Here is a 15,011-nt window from a genome sequence, read left to right on the forward strand (position 1 = left end):
CCTATGCGTGGATTTTTTTAACGTGGGGTGGCCGTTGCACACCAGTCACCACACGGGCGATTAACCAAGACGACTAGAGACCTGCTCTGCTGCACGGACCCAGTGAGCACACATCGCAGTGTGGGCCGGCCCGTGCTGCCCCTGGGCCCTCGCCTCTCCTGGGCCCCAGACTCACGCCTCTCCTGAACCCCGGTCACATCCCTCTACAATCTCTTGCCGCTCCTTCGCCCCGACCTCACCGCTCCTGCTGTACCTGCCCACACTCCAATCACCGACCTGGAACTTGGTGGCGTCCCTTTTCACTGCTGTTGCTCTCCTGCTCCAACGGTGCTCGTACCTAGCTTTGTATTGTCAGCAAACTTGGATACATTACACTCGGTCCCTTTATCTAAGTCATGAATATAGGTTGTAAATAGCTGAGGCCCAGCACTGATCCTTGCGGCACCCCACTAGTTACAACCTGCCAATCTGAAAATGACACATTTATTCCTATGGTCCCTTCACTGTCCGTTAACCAATCCTTTATCTGTGCTAATACATTGCTCCCAACGCATGCACAATTAGTACATTGAAATAACAGCTAGTCGGCTACCCGGGTTCCCTGGAGCAGTACACGGCCGCGCACCTTACAGGGAACACTATCCCAAACCCCATTAGCCCTCATCTTGCACAACAACTTTTTATGTGGCACCTTATCGAATGCCTTTTGGAACGCCAAATATACTACATCCACTGGTTCCCCTTTATCTACCCTGCTGGTTACATCCTCAAAACAACTGTAATAAATTTGATCAACAGGATTTCCCTTTCATGGATTTATGCAAACTGGAGTGCTCATCATCATAGGCAGTCCCTTGGAGTCGAGGATGACTTGCTTCCACACTAAAAGTGAGTTCTCAGGTGACTGAACAATCCAATGCGGGAATTACAGTCTCTGTCATAGAAACATAGAAAATAGGTGCAGGAGTAGGCCATTCGGCCCTTCGAGCCTGCACCACCATTCAATATGACCATGGTTGATCATTCACCTCAGTACCCATTTCCTGCTTTCTCTCCATACCCTTGATCCCTTTAGCCGTAAGGGCCATATCTAACTCTCTTTTGAATATATCTAACGAACTGGCTTCAACAACTCTCTGTGGTAGAGAATTCCACAGGTTCTCCACTCTCAGAGTGAAGAAGTTTCTCCTCATCTCGGTCCTAAATGGCTTACCCCTTATCCTTAGACTGTGACCCCTGGTTCTGGGCTTCCCCAACATCGGGAACATTCTTCCTGCATCTAATCTGTCCAATTCTGTCAGAATTTTATATATTTCTATGAGATCCCCTTTCATTCTTCTAAATTGCAGTGAATATAAGCCCAGTCGATCCAGTCTCTCTTCATATGTCAATCCTGCCATCCCGGGAATCAGTCTGGTGAACCTTCGCTGCACTCCCTCAATAGCAAGAATGTCCTTCCTCAGATTAGGAGACCAAAACTCAACACAATATTCCAGGTGAGGCCTCACCAAGGCCCTGTACAACAGCAGTAAGACCTCCCTGCTCTGATACTCAAATCCTCTCGCTATGAAGGCCAACATACCATTTGCCTTCTTCACCGCCTGCTGTACCTGCATGCCAACTTTCAATGACTGATGTACCATGACACCCAGGTCTCGTTGCACCTCCCCTTTTCCTAATCTGCCACCATTCAGATAATATTCTGCCTTCATGTTTTTGCCACCAAAGTGGATAACCTCACATTTATCCACATTATACTGCATCTGCCATACATTTGCCCACTCACCTAACCTGTCCAAGTCACCCTGCAGCCTCTTGGCGTTCTCCTCACTTCTATACTCCTTGGAGATGTAACGTGTCTCGCTGAGGTGATAGATCTGAACAATGACAACTGTCTTCTGTCGAGCTTTACTGAGACATGGCAGTTCGACATGCTGTAGATTTGCCAAAGGCATAAGATGCCCTTTAGAGAGAGGGTCGGTGACGGAATTTACCAACAGAACAGTGTTTAAAGACTAACTCACCAAGTTCAATTATTGCCTTCATGTGATCTTTCTCCTTCAACAGATGGTCTACTAATACCAATGATAATTCAGAATCCCACCAGGGCAGCGAACATTGTTTACCTTAATTGTATTGTGAAAAATGGGGAAACAACTGCGATGTTCTGGCTTAAAGGAGGTGAAGCACTTCAAAGTGACGCCACCTATGAATTGTCGTTTGACAACAGAACACTGACGATTAAAACTGAGCAACTTTCCTCATGTACGCTGTACACTTGTGTGATCAGAAACCAGGTCAGCCAGACCAACAACTCCCATTTGCTCATTATGGAAGGTACGTGTTAGAACGGTCCTATTTAGTGTTCGCGAGTTACATGATGGGCATGTTAAGCCAGCGCAGTCTCGCATTTTGGGATTTTTACCTGTACGCCCTGAAACAGATGTTGTTTTTACGTGTTGGGGAATGAAGAGGGGCAGGTGCAAGGGGTATCAGTGGGAGAGCATTTAGGTGCTAGCGATCATAATTCAGTACGATTTAGGGTAGTTATGGGAAAGAACAACGGGGGACCAGGAATAAAAGTTCCCAATTAGGGGAAAAGCCAGCTTTGCTGAGATGGGATTTGACCAAAAGTGGACTGGAAACGGCTACTTGATGGTAAATCAGTGTCAGAGCAGTGGGGGGTATTCAAGGAGGAGATCCTGAGGGTACAGAGCAATTATTCTCTGAAAGAAAAAGTGAGGGGCTGAAAAATCTAGAGCCCCCTGGATGTCAAGGGACATACAGGGTAGGATAAAGAAAAAAAGGGAGGTTTATGACAGATATCGAGGGCTCAATACTGCAGCGACTCTAGAGGAGTATAAGAAGTGCAGGGTGCAATTAAAAAATATATCATATCAGGAAAGCAAAGAGAGAGCATGAAAGAATGTTGGTGTAAAATCAGGGAAACTCAAAGATGTTTTATAAATACATTGAGAGCAAGAGGATAACTAGAGAAAGAGTGGGGCCTATTAGAGACCATAAAGGAAATTTGTGTGTGGAGGCGGAAGACATGGGTAGGATTCTTAAGGAATTGTTTGCATCTGTTTTCACAAAAGAGAGGGGCGATGCAGACTTTGCAATGAGGGAGGAGGAGTGTGAAATATTAGACAAGGTAAACATAGTGAGAGAGGAAATATTAAGGGTTTCTGCAGCTTTGAAAGTGGATAAATCCCCAGCCCCGGATGAAACGTATCCCAGGGTGTTAAGAGAAGCAAAAGAGGAAATAGCAGAGGCTCTGACCATCATTTTCCAATCCTCTCTGGCTACAGGTGTGGTGCCAGAGGACAGGAGGACTGCTAATGTGGTACCTTTGTTTAAAAAGGGAGAAAGGTACAGACCGAGTAATTACAGGCCAGTCAGCCTAACCTCGGTGTGGGTAAATTATTGGAAAAATCTTGAGGGACAAGATAAATCTTCATTTAGAAAGAAATGGATTAATCAAACACAGTCATCCCTACATTTCTGACTGTCTCGTTCGTGGTTCCCTAGTGGTGTTCCATTGAGGGAATGATCAGCCATGATCTTATTGAATGGTGGTTCAGGCTCAAAGGGCCTGCACCTGTTTTCTATGTTTCTATGTTAATGCAACAGCTAATGGATAACAACATAAGAACACAACATAAGAAATAGGACCTGGCCCCTTGAGCCTGCTCCGCCATTTAATAAGTTCATGGCTGATCTGATCATGGACTCAGCTCCATTTCCCTGCCCACTCCCCATAACTTTTTACGCCCTTATTGCTCAAAAATCTGTCTATCGCCGCCTTGAATATATTCAATGACCCAGCCTCCACAGCTCGCTGGTGCAGAGAATTCCACAGATTTACAACCCTCTGAGAGAAGAAATTCCTCCTCATCTCAGTTTTAAATGGACGGCCCATTATTCTGAGACTATGGCCCCAAGTTTCCACATGATTTGCTCCTGATTTTTAGGAGCAACTGGTGTAGAACGGAGTACCTTAGAAATCGGAATTCTTGTCATTTAGTTTGCTCCAGTTCTAGTCAGTTAGAACAGTTTCACTTTGGAACAGAATTTTGTTTTCAAAAGGGGGCGAGTCCGGCCACTTACGCCTGTTTTCAAAGTTTCGGCAGTGAAAACTTACTCCAAACTAACTTAGAATGGAGTAAGTGAAGATTTTTGTACAATCAAAAAAACCTTGTCTACACTTTAGAAAATCAGGCGTAGGTTACAAATCAGGCGTAGGGAATGGGGGGGGCGGGGTTTAAAGGGAAGTTTACAAACATTAAACATTTCAGTTTTACAAATAAAGAGCCATCATCAATAATAAATGATAAATACATCAATAAATCAACCAATAAATCAATCCAAAAAAATTAATAAATAATTTTTTTTCCAAAAAATCAATAAATAAAACATTTTCTACTTACCGACTGCAGCACCGGGAGCCCTCCAACAGCGAGCTGGGATGCCCCCCCCAGTGTGTCTCTGTCAGTGTCTCTATCTCTCTGTCTGTCTGTGTGTGTCTCTCATTCTCTGTCTGTCAGTGCCTGTGTTTCTGACAGCGAGGGGAGGGGGAGGAGGGGGGTAGAGGGAGAGAGGGGGGGAGCAGGGGAGCAGAGGGAGGGAAGGGGGAGGGATGGGGGAGAAGGGGGAGGGATGAGGGAGAAGGGGGAGGGGGGAGAAAGGAGATGGGGGGAGGAGATATGGGGGAGGAGATTGGGGGGGGAGGAGATTGGGGGGGGGGAAAGGAGAAGGGGGAGGGAGGCTGAACGGGCAGGGCCCGTCCCCAGCACCAGATTTACAGGTAGGTGGCGTTGGGTCGGGTCGGGGGGGTGGTGGGAGGGAGGTCGGTTCGGTTCGGGTCGGGTCGGGGGGAGGGAGGGACAGGGAGGTCAGGTCGGATCCAGTCCGGGGGCGGTGGGGGGAGCGGGAGTCGGGTCGGGTCCAGTCGGGGCGGGGGGAGTCGGGTTGGGTCCAGTCCGGGGGGGGTGGGGGGGAGCGGGAGTCGGGTCGGGTCGGGTCCGGGGGGGGGTGGGGGGGAGCAGGAGTCAGGTCGGGGTAGGGTCCGGTCCATGGCGGGAAGCAGGAGTCGAGTCGGGTCGGGAGGAAGCAGGAGCTGGGTGTGGGAGGAGCCTTATTCACACAGCCCCAGTGAGGCCATTGGGCCAGGGTTAGGGGCTGCGTGCTTCGGGCCCCTCCCACACAGTTCGGCGCCTGGAGCTACTGCACTTGCGTGCCCACTGTAGCGCGCATGTGCAGAGGTCCCGGCACTGTTTTCAGCGCAGGGACCTGGCTCCGCCCCCCCACAGCTCGTGCCGGCTGCGCCGAGGGCCAGAGGACCTGCAGGGAGGTGGAGAATACCGAGGGTTTTTTTGGGCGCACTTTGTGGCGCGAAAAACGGGCGTCCAGGTCGGGACTGCTCCGTTGTCCCCTATGTCCCCTAGTTCTAGTCTCCCCCATCAGTGGAAACATCCTCTCTGCATCCATCTTGTTGAGCCCCCTCATAATCTTATGTGTTTCGATAAGATCACCTCTCATTCTTCTGATTTCCAATGAGTAGAGGCTCAACCTATTTTCATAAGTCAACCCCCTCATCTCCGGAATCAACCGAGTGAACGTTCTCTGAACTGCCTCCAAAGCAATTATATCCTTTCGTAAATATGGAAACCAAAACTGCACGCAGTACTCCAGGTGTGGCCTCACCAATACCCTGTATAACTGGAGCAAGACTTCCCTGCTTTTATACTCCATCCCCTTCGCAATAAAGGCCAACATTCCATTGGCCTTCCTGATCACTTGCTGTACCTGCATACTAACTTTTTGTGTTACATGCACAAGTACCCCCAGGTCCCACTGTACTGCAGCACTTTGCAATTTTTCTCCATTTAAATTATCATTTCCTTTTCTATTATTTCTGCCAAAGTGGATAACCTCACATTTTCCCACATTATACTCCATCTGCCAAATGTTTGCCCACTCACTGAGCCTGTCCCTATCCCTTTGCAGATTCTTTGTGTCCTCCTCACAATTTGCTTTCCCACCCATCTTTGTATAGAAACATAGAAAATAGGTGCAGGAGTAGGCCATTCGGCCCTTTGAGCCTGCACCACCATTCAATAAGATCATGGCTGATCATACAACTTCAGTACCCCATTTCTGCTTTATCTCCATACTCCTTTAGCTGTAAGGGCCACATCTAACTCCCTTTTGAATATATCTCACGAACTGGCCTCAACAACTTTCTGTGGTAGATAATTCCACAGGTTCACAACTCTCTGAGTGAAGAAGTTTTTCCTAATCTCGGTCCTAAATGGCTTACCCCTTATCCTTAGACTGTGACCTCTGGTTCTGGACTTCCCCAACATCGGGAACATTCTTCCTGCATCTAACCTGTCCAGTCCCGTCAGAATTTTATATGTTTCTATGAGATTCCCTCTCATTCTTTTAAATTACAGTCAATATAAGCCTAGTCGATCCAATCTTTCTTCATATGTCAGTCCTGCCATCCCGGGAATCAGTCTGGTGAACCTCCGCTGCACTCCCTCAATAGCAAGAACATCCTTCCTCAGATTAGGAGACCAAAACTCAACACAATATTCCAGGTGAGGCCTCACCAAGGCCCTGTACAACTGCAGTAAGACCTCCCTGCTCCTATACTCAAATCCCCTCGCTATGAAGGCCAACATACCATTTGCTTTCTTCACCGCCTGCTGTACCTGCATGCCAACTTTCAATGACTGATGCACCATGACACCTCCCCTTTTCCTAATCTGTCACCATTCAGATAATAATCTACCTTCCTATTTTTGCCACCATAGTGGATAACCTTACATTTATCCACATTATACTGCATCTGCCATGCATTTGCCCACTCACCTAACCTGTCCAAGTCACCCTGCAGCCTCTTAGCATCCTCCTCACAGCTCACACTGCCACCCAGCTTAGTGTCATCTGCAAACTTGGAGATATTACACTCAATTCCTTCATCTAAATCATTAATGTATATTGTAAATAGCTGGGGTCCCAGCACTGAACCTTGCGGTACCCCACTAGTCACTGCCTGCCATTCTGAAAAGGACCTGTTTATCCCGACTCTTTGCTTCCTGTCTGCCAACCAGTTCTCTATCCACGTCAGTACATTACCCCCAATCCCATGTGCTTTAATTTTTCACACCAATCTCTTGTGTGGGACCTTGTCAAAAGCCTTTTGAAAGTCCAAATACACCACATCCACTGGTTCTCCCTTGTCCACTCTACTAGTTACATCCTCAAAAAATTCCAGAAGATTTGTCAAGCATGATTTCCCTTTCATAAATCCATGCTGACTTGGACCGATCCTGTCACTGCTTTCCAATTGTGCTGCTATTATATCATCAGCAAACTTGGCTGCATTGCACTCGGTCCCTTACCAAGTCATTAATGTAGATTGTAAATAGTTGAGGCCTCAGCACCTTGTCGAATCTGAGATTGTTGTCCCAGGAGAAGTGCAGCAACAGGGACCAATCTCCTTCGCTGCTGCTGGTGAAGGATGCTCCCTATTCGAGTCGAAGAGATCATAGACAGAAAGTGTGGTCTAAGCGACGGTAGAAAAATTCACGCGAGATATCAGCAAGGTCAAACTCCAAGAAGAACGAGTGGCTTTAACACAGTTTTAACTTGCATATGGCCAAGTTGGTGCATTCGTGGACAGACAGTACAATGGTGTACAATGGCGTGGAGGCCCCCGATCTGTGTGAGAACACCAGTGGCACGTCGGGGCCATAAAAGGAGCGGCGAGCAGCCTCGGGAGCAGCGTGGAGCCGTACTACTCCAGGGAGCAGCACGAGCTGGTGCAGGAGGACAACGGCAGCGAAGAGTGACATCATCAAGGTCCAGGTCAGTGATTGGAGCGCGGACAGGTACAGCAGGAGCAGCGAGGTCGGGGCGAAGGAGCGGTGAGAGACTGTGGAGGGCCGTGATCAGGGCCCAGGAGAGGCGAGGGCCCAGGGGCAGCACGGACCAGCCCACACTGCGATATGTGTGCGCACTGGGTCCGTGCAGCAGAGCTGGTCTCCAGTCGTCCTGGTTAATCTTTTCTGCACCCTCTCTCAGGCCTTCATGTCCTTTCTAAAGTGCGGGGCCCAGAATTGGACACAACACTCCAGTTGGGGCCGAACCAGTGTTTTATACAGGTTCATCATAGCTTCCTTGCTTTTGTACTCTATGTATTAAGCACAGGATTCTGTAAGCTTTTTTAAATGCTTTTTCAACTTGCCCTGCCACTTTCAATGATTTGTGCACATATATCCTTCAGTCTCTCTGTTCACGCACTCTTAGAATCATAGAAATTTACAGCAGAGAAGGAGGCCACTTTGGCCCATCGTTTCCATGCCAGCCGACAAAGAGCTATCCAGCCTAATCCCACTTTCCAGCTCTACTGGAGGTTACTTCAACTGCACATCCAAGTATCTTTTAAAGGTGGTGAGGGTTCCTGCCTCTTATCACCATAGGCAGTCCCTCAGAATCGAGGAAGACTTGCTTCCCCTCTTAAAATGAGTCCTTAGGTGGCTGAACAGTCCAATATGAGAACCACAGTCCCTGTCACAGGTGGGACAGACAGTGGTTGAGGGAAGGGGAGGGTGGGACTGGTTTGCCGCACGCTCCTTCCGCTGCCTGCACTTGGTTTCTGCATGCTCTCAGCGACGAGACTCGAGGTGCTCAGCGCCCTCCCAGATGCACTTCCTCCACTTAGGGCGTTCTTTGGCCAGGGACTCCCAGGTGTCAGTGGGGATGTTGCACTTTATCAGGGAGGCTTTGAGGGTGTCCTTGTAACGTTTCCTCTGCCCATCTTTGGCTTGTTTGCCGTGAAGGAGTTCCGAGTAGAGCGCTTGCTTTGGGAGTCTCGTGTCGGGCATGTGGACAGTGTGGCCCTGCCCAGTGGAGCTGATCGAGTGTGGTCAGTGCTTCAATGCCAGAGATGTTGGCCTGGTCGAGGACGCTAATGTTTGTGCGTCTGTCCTCCCAGGGGATTTGTAGGATCTTGCGGAGACATCGTTGGTGGTATTTCTCCAGCGACTTGAGGTGTCTACTGTACTGTACCACTTTTTCAGGCAGTGAGTTCCAGACCCTCACCACCCTCTGGGTGAAGACATTTCCCCTCAAATCCCCTCTAAACCTCCTCCCAATTACTTTAAATCTATGCCCCTGGTTGTTGACCCCTCTGCCAAGGGAAATGGGTCCTTTCTATCCTCCCTATTCAGGCCCCTCATAATTTTATACACCTCAATCAGGTCTCCCCTCAGCCTCCTCTGTTCCAAAGAAAACAGACCCAGCCGACCCAATCTTTCCTCAAAGCCAAAATTCTCCAGGCAACATTCTTGAAGGGCAAGGAGGTGGGGTGGCTCTGTTAATAAAGGATGATATCAGGGCAGTTGTGAGAGATGATATTGGCTCGAATGAACAAAATGTTGAATCATTGTGGGTAGAGATTAGAGATAGTAAGGGGAAAAAGTCACTGGTGGGCATAGTTTATAGGCCCCCAAATAATAACTTCACGGTGGGGTGGACAATAATCAAGGGAATAATAGAGGCATGTGAAAAAGGAACGGCAATAATCATGGGGGATTTTAACCTACATATCGATTGGTCAAATCAAATCACACGGGGTAGCCTGGAGGAGGAATTCAAAGAATGCATACGGGATTGTTTCTTAGAACAGTATATTACAGAACCTACAAGGGAGCAAGCTATCTTAGATCTGGTCCTGTGTAATGAGACAGGAATAACAAACGATCTCCTAGTAAAAAATCCTCTCGGAATGAGTGATCACAGTATGGTTGAATTTGTAATACAGATTGAGGGTGAGGAAGTAGTGTCTCAAACGAGCATACTATGCTTAAACAAAGGGAACTACAGTGGGATGAGGGCAGAGTTAGCTAAAGTAGATTGGAAACACAGACTAAACGGTGGCACAATTGAAGAGCAGTGGAGCAGTGCTCAACAAAAATATATTCCAGTGAAAAAGAAGGGCGGTAAGAGAAGGGATAACCAGCCGTGGATAACCAAGGAAATAAAGGAGAGTATCAAATTGAAAACCTATGCGTATAAGGTGGCCAAGGTAAACGACAGCAACGAATGACTAAGAAAGCAATAAAGAAAGGAAAGATAGATTACGAAAGTAAACTTGCGCAAAACATAAAAACAGACAGTAAAAGCTTTTACCGATATATAAAACGGAAAAGAGTGACTAAAGTAAATGTTGGTCCCTGAGAAGATGAGAAGGGGGGTTTAATAATGGGAAATGTGGAAATGGCTGAGACCTTAAACAATTATTTTGCTTCGGTCTTCACAGTGGAAGACACAAAATCCATGCCAAAAATTGCTGGTCACGGGAATGTGGGAAGGGAGGACCTTGAGACAATCACTATCACTAGGGAGGTAGTGCTGGACAGGCTAATGGGACTCAAGGTAGACAAGTCCCCTGGTCCTGATGAAATGCATCCCAGGGTATTAAAAGAGATGGCGGAAATTATAGCAGATGCATTTGTTATAATCTACCAAAATTCTCTAGACTCTGGGGAGGTACCAGCAGATTGGAAAGCAGCTAATGTAACGCCTCTGTTTAAAAAAGGGGGCAGGCAAAAGGCAGGTAACTATAGGCCGGTCAGTTTAACATCTGTAGTGGGGAAAATGCTTGAAGCTATCATTAAGGAAGAAATAGCGGGACATCTAGATAGGAATAATGCAATCAAGCAGACGCAACGTGGATTCATGAAGGGGAAATCATGTTTAACTAATTTACTGGAATTGTTTGAGGATATAACGAGCATGGTGGATAGAGGTGTACCGATGGATGTGGTGTATTTATATTTCCAAAAGGCATTCGATAAGGTGCCACACAAAAGGTTACTGCAGAAGATAACGGTACGCGGAGTCAGAGGAAATGTGTTAGCATGGATCGAGAATTGGCTGCCTAACAGAAAGCAGAGAGTCGGGATAAATGGGTCCTTTTCGGGTTGGAAATCGGTGGTTAGTGGTGTGCCACAGGGATCGGTGCTGGGACCACAACTGTTTACATTATACATAGATGACCTGGAAGAGGGGACAGAGTGTAGTGTAACAAAATTTGCAGATGACACAAAGATTAGTGGGAAAGCGGGTTGTGTAGAGGACACAGAGAGGCTGCAAAGAGATTTAGATAGGTTAAGCGAATGGGCTAAGGTTTGGCAGATAGAATACAATGTCGGAAAATGTGAGGTCATCCACCTTGGAAAAAAAACAGTTAAAGGGAATATTATTTGAATGGGGAGAAATTACAACATGCTGCGGTGCAGAGGGACCTGGGGGTCCTTGTGCATGAATCCCTAAAAATGAGTTTGCAGGTGCAGCAGGTAATCAGGAAGGCGAATGAATGTTGGCCTTCATTGCGAGAGGGATGGAGTACAAAAGCAGGGAGGTCCTGCTGCAACTGTACAGGGTATTGGTGAGGCCGCACCTGGAGTACTGCGTGCAGTTTTGGTCACCTTACGTCAGGAAGGATATACTAGCTTTGGAGGGGATACAGAGACGATTCACTAGGCTGATTCCGGAGATGAGGGGGTTACCTTATGATGATAGATTGAGTAGGCTGGGTCTTTACTCGTTGGAGTTCAGAAGAATGAGGGGTGATCTTATCGAAACATTTAAAATAATGAAAGGGATAGACAAGATAGAGGCAGAGAGGTTGTTTCCACTGGTCGGGGAGACTAGAACTAGGGGGCACAGCCTCAAAATACCGGGGAGCCAATTTAAAACCGGGTTGAGAAGGAATTTCTTCTCCCAGAGGGTTGTGAATCTGTGGAATTCTCTGCCCAAGGAAGCAGTTGAGGCTAGCTCATTGAATGTATTCAACTCACAGATAGATAGATTTTTAACCAATAAGGGAATTAAGGGATACGGGGAGAGGGCGGGTAAGTGGAGCTGAGTCATGATTAGCCATGATCTTGTTGAATGGCGGAGCAGGCTCGAGGGGCTAGATGGCCTACTCCTGCTCCTAATTCTTATGTTCTTATGTTCTATAGTTTATGTCGCCGCTCCTTGTTCTTTCTACTAAAACATATCACATCGCACTTTTCTGTGTTGAACTTCATCTGCTCCCATTCCACCAGTCTGTCCATGGCCCTGAAATTCCGTTGTCCGGGTCCGTGCAGAGTGTGTATGGAGCCAGGAAGGCATCGGAAAAGCCGGTTTTCGGCGCGCAATGCACATGGCGCTGAAAACCGGCTTTTCCGATCTGTCAAGTTTCTGGCTTGACAGATGATCCACAGATCAGGAGCAAGGACACATGTAAGTGGAAATTTCCGATATTTAGCCTTACAAATGTCTTCAAAAAATCTTGTGCCTGAAAAAGCAGGTGCATAGCCTACTGTTACAGGCGCAAGTGTTTTAAAACACACAAAAATATATAAAAATAAAGTTATTATAACCTATTTCATCATTAAAAACCCTCCCCACAACGGTAAGCTTATTTTAAAAAACTTTTTTAAAAAATCGGGAAAACATATATTTTTTAAGACATCAATAACTTTAATTTAAATGAATATGGTGTATATTTTCTATTTTTTATTCCTGTTTTGTGTGTTTGGGGGTGGGGGGGATTCTCATTCATAATGATAGATAGATTTTTAACCAATAAGGGAATTAAGGGTTACGGGGAGCGGGCGGGTAAGTGGAGCTGAGTCCACGGCCAGATCAGCCATGATCTTGTTGAATGGCGGAGCAGGCTCGAGGGGCTAGATGGCCTACTCCTGGTCCTAATTCTTAAGTTCTTATGTTCTTATGATAGGAGTTTAGGAACCTGCAGAACTCCTATTACTATGATACTTTACCTGATTGGCTGTCCAGAGCCCATGTGACTCCAGCTCCAGGCCTGCGTATGTGCCGATGTGCACGTGCTGTGACTGGCAGTCAGGAGAGGCCTCAGCATCACAAAGTCCAACGTGGGCAGCAGCGTATTTTTTCTCTAAAAATGGGATGGCCAAATCGGAATTTCAGTGCTATTGTCTTCCTGAAGCCTCTCACTATCCTCCCCACTCTTCACTGTACTTTCCAAGTTTGCTGTCTCAGTAGCAGACTTTTTGGTGTTGAATCGCCATGTGTTGGAAATGTCGGTCTCCAACAGCCCGATTGGTCATCAAACGTAAAGATTCTGAACATGTGGGACCTGCAGTGTGTCTATGTGAAGGAAATGCTTTGGAACCAATCACGGAACAGCAGCAATTAGCAGAGCATCACTTTTTAAGAAACAGGAAATAAATGTGTAGACCCTGACAAATGAAATCTTCACTCAGATACTAAATCTGTCTCCTCGGACTCGGCATCATGCAGGTGCTCTGCCTGTGAAGAGACTAGAGAATCCCAAAGTCCATGAGCATGGTTCCCGCAGGCATCCTCCCAGTCGAGGCCTGACTCCGCCAAAATCTTGTCTGGGGACAAGGGCAGCAAATGGCAGCAGTGCTCCTGCCGGCCACCCTTGGCTCTTCCGGCTATTACTGAAGAAGAAATGTACCCTTGGCCGTAAGACTGATTGGTATCAATCCCTCTCCTGCAATGATGCGTAAGACCGGTGAACAAAGGGGTAAGGGGCAAGGAAAAGATTGTAGATGGCGAAGGGGAATGAAAAAGCTCGGCTCGTGTCTGCTGGCTTCATGTTGCTTTGGGCTGTGACGTATATTTCCGCGATTTGTGCTGTGATAGATTGACAGTAGTTTCCTGTTTCAGGATTGGTGTTACTCCATGAATTGTCCTTCACGGCATCGGTCATCGCCCTGGTTAGCACGTCGACGTCCTATGCTGTAGCAATTTTCATCATCAATGTTGGCCTGGGGCCTTTCCGAGGTAACATGCACTTTCTGTGCTTCCTGTTAAATCACCAGCTTGTGCACTGAACAATGTTCTCGGACTCTTTAACTTATTGATATTCTGTGACATGAATCTTGTATTTCTAGTTCACAGGCAACACGTGCAGCTCACTAGTATTTTTGTGTTCTTCAAAATGCTTTCCTTGATCTGTCAGTTGATAGCAGCCATGTTCTGTGTGCTTGATCCAGGTAAGTGATGTATTTTGCCTGTATTTAAATTCACACATCATTCATCAGATAGAAACATGTGGCGTCTGAAGGCTGGGCAACTATGGTCCCTCCAACCCACCTTCGCACTGTCCCAGCAGTTGTAAAAGGAGAACACAATAACTTGCATTTATATAGTGCCTATGAGGTGCTTGGGACATAGAAACATAGAAAATAGGTGCAGGAGTAGGCCATTCGGCCCTTCGAGCCTTCATCACCATTCAATAAGATCATGGCTGATCATGCAACTTCATACCCCTTTCCTGCTTTCCCTCTATACCCCTTGATACCTTTAGCCATAAGGGCCACATCTAACTCCCTCTTGAATATATCTAATGAACTGGCCTCAACAACTTTCTGTGGTAGAGAATTCCACAGGTTCACCATTCTCTGAGTGAAGAAGTTTCTCCTCATCTCAGTCCTAAATGGCTTGTCCCTTATCCTTAGACTGTGACCCCTGGTTCTGGACTTCCCCAACATCGGGAACATTCTTCCTGCATCTAACCTGTCCAGTCCCATCATAATTTTATATGTTTAGGATTAGGAGACCAAAACTGAACACAATATTCCAGGTGAGGCCTCACTTAGGCCCTGTACAACTGCAGTAAGACCTCCCTGCTCCTATACTCAAATCCCCTCGCCATGAAGGCTAACATGCCATTTGCTTTCTTCACCGCCTGCTGTACCTGCATGCCAACCTTCAATGACTGATGTACCATGACACCCAGGTCTCATTGCACCTCCCCTTTTCCTAATCTGTCACCATTCAGATAATAATCTGCCTTCCTGTTTTTGCCCCCAAAATGGATAACCTCACATTTATCCACATTATACTGCATCTGCCATGCATTGGCCCACTCACCTAACCTGTCCAAGCACGTGGTGTAGTCTCTGTAGCTGTGCAGGCAAACCACAGCAAACATC

At 47.1% G+C, this 15,011-nt stretch overlaps 1 protein-coding gene across 1 annotated transcript in view; it reads left to right on the forward strand.

The window, feature by feature from the left end:
* LOC139250222 (uncharacterized) overlaps positions 1–15,011 on the forward strand; it is a 157,427-nt gene that overhangs the window by 29,626 nt on the left and 112,790 nt on the right. Inside the window, exons 3-5 of the mRNA XM_070872718.1 lie at positions 2,068–2,337; positions 13,741–13,857; positions 13,968–14,069. Of these exons, the coding sequence (XP_070728819.1) occupies positions 2,068–2,337; positions 13,741–13,857; positions 13,968–14,069 (489 nt within the window). The remainder of the gene's footprint in view (positions 1–2,067; positions 2,338–13,740; positions 13,858–13,967; positions 14,070–15,011) is intronic.

This window comes from Pristiophorus japonicus, unplaced genomic scaffold, assembly GCF_044704955.1.
Source record: "Pristiophorus japonicus isolate sPriJap1 unplaced genomic scaffold, sPriJap1.hap1 HAP1_SCAFFOLD_352, whole genome shotgun sequence".
Classification (NCBI taxonomy): Eukaryota; Metazoa; Chordata; class Chondrichthyes; family Pristiophoridae; genus Pristiophorus; species Pristiophorus japonicus.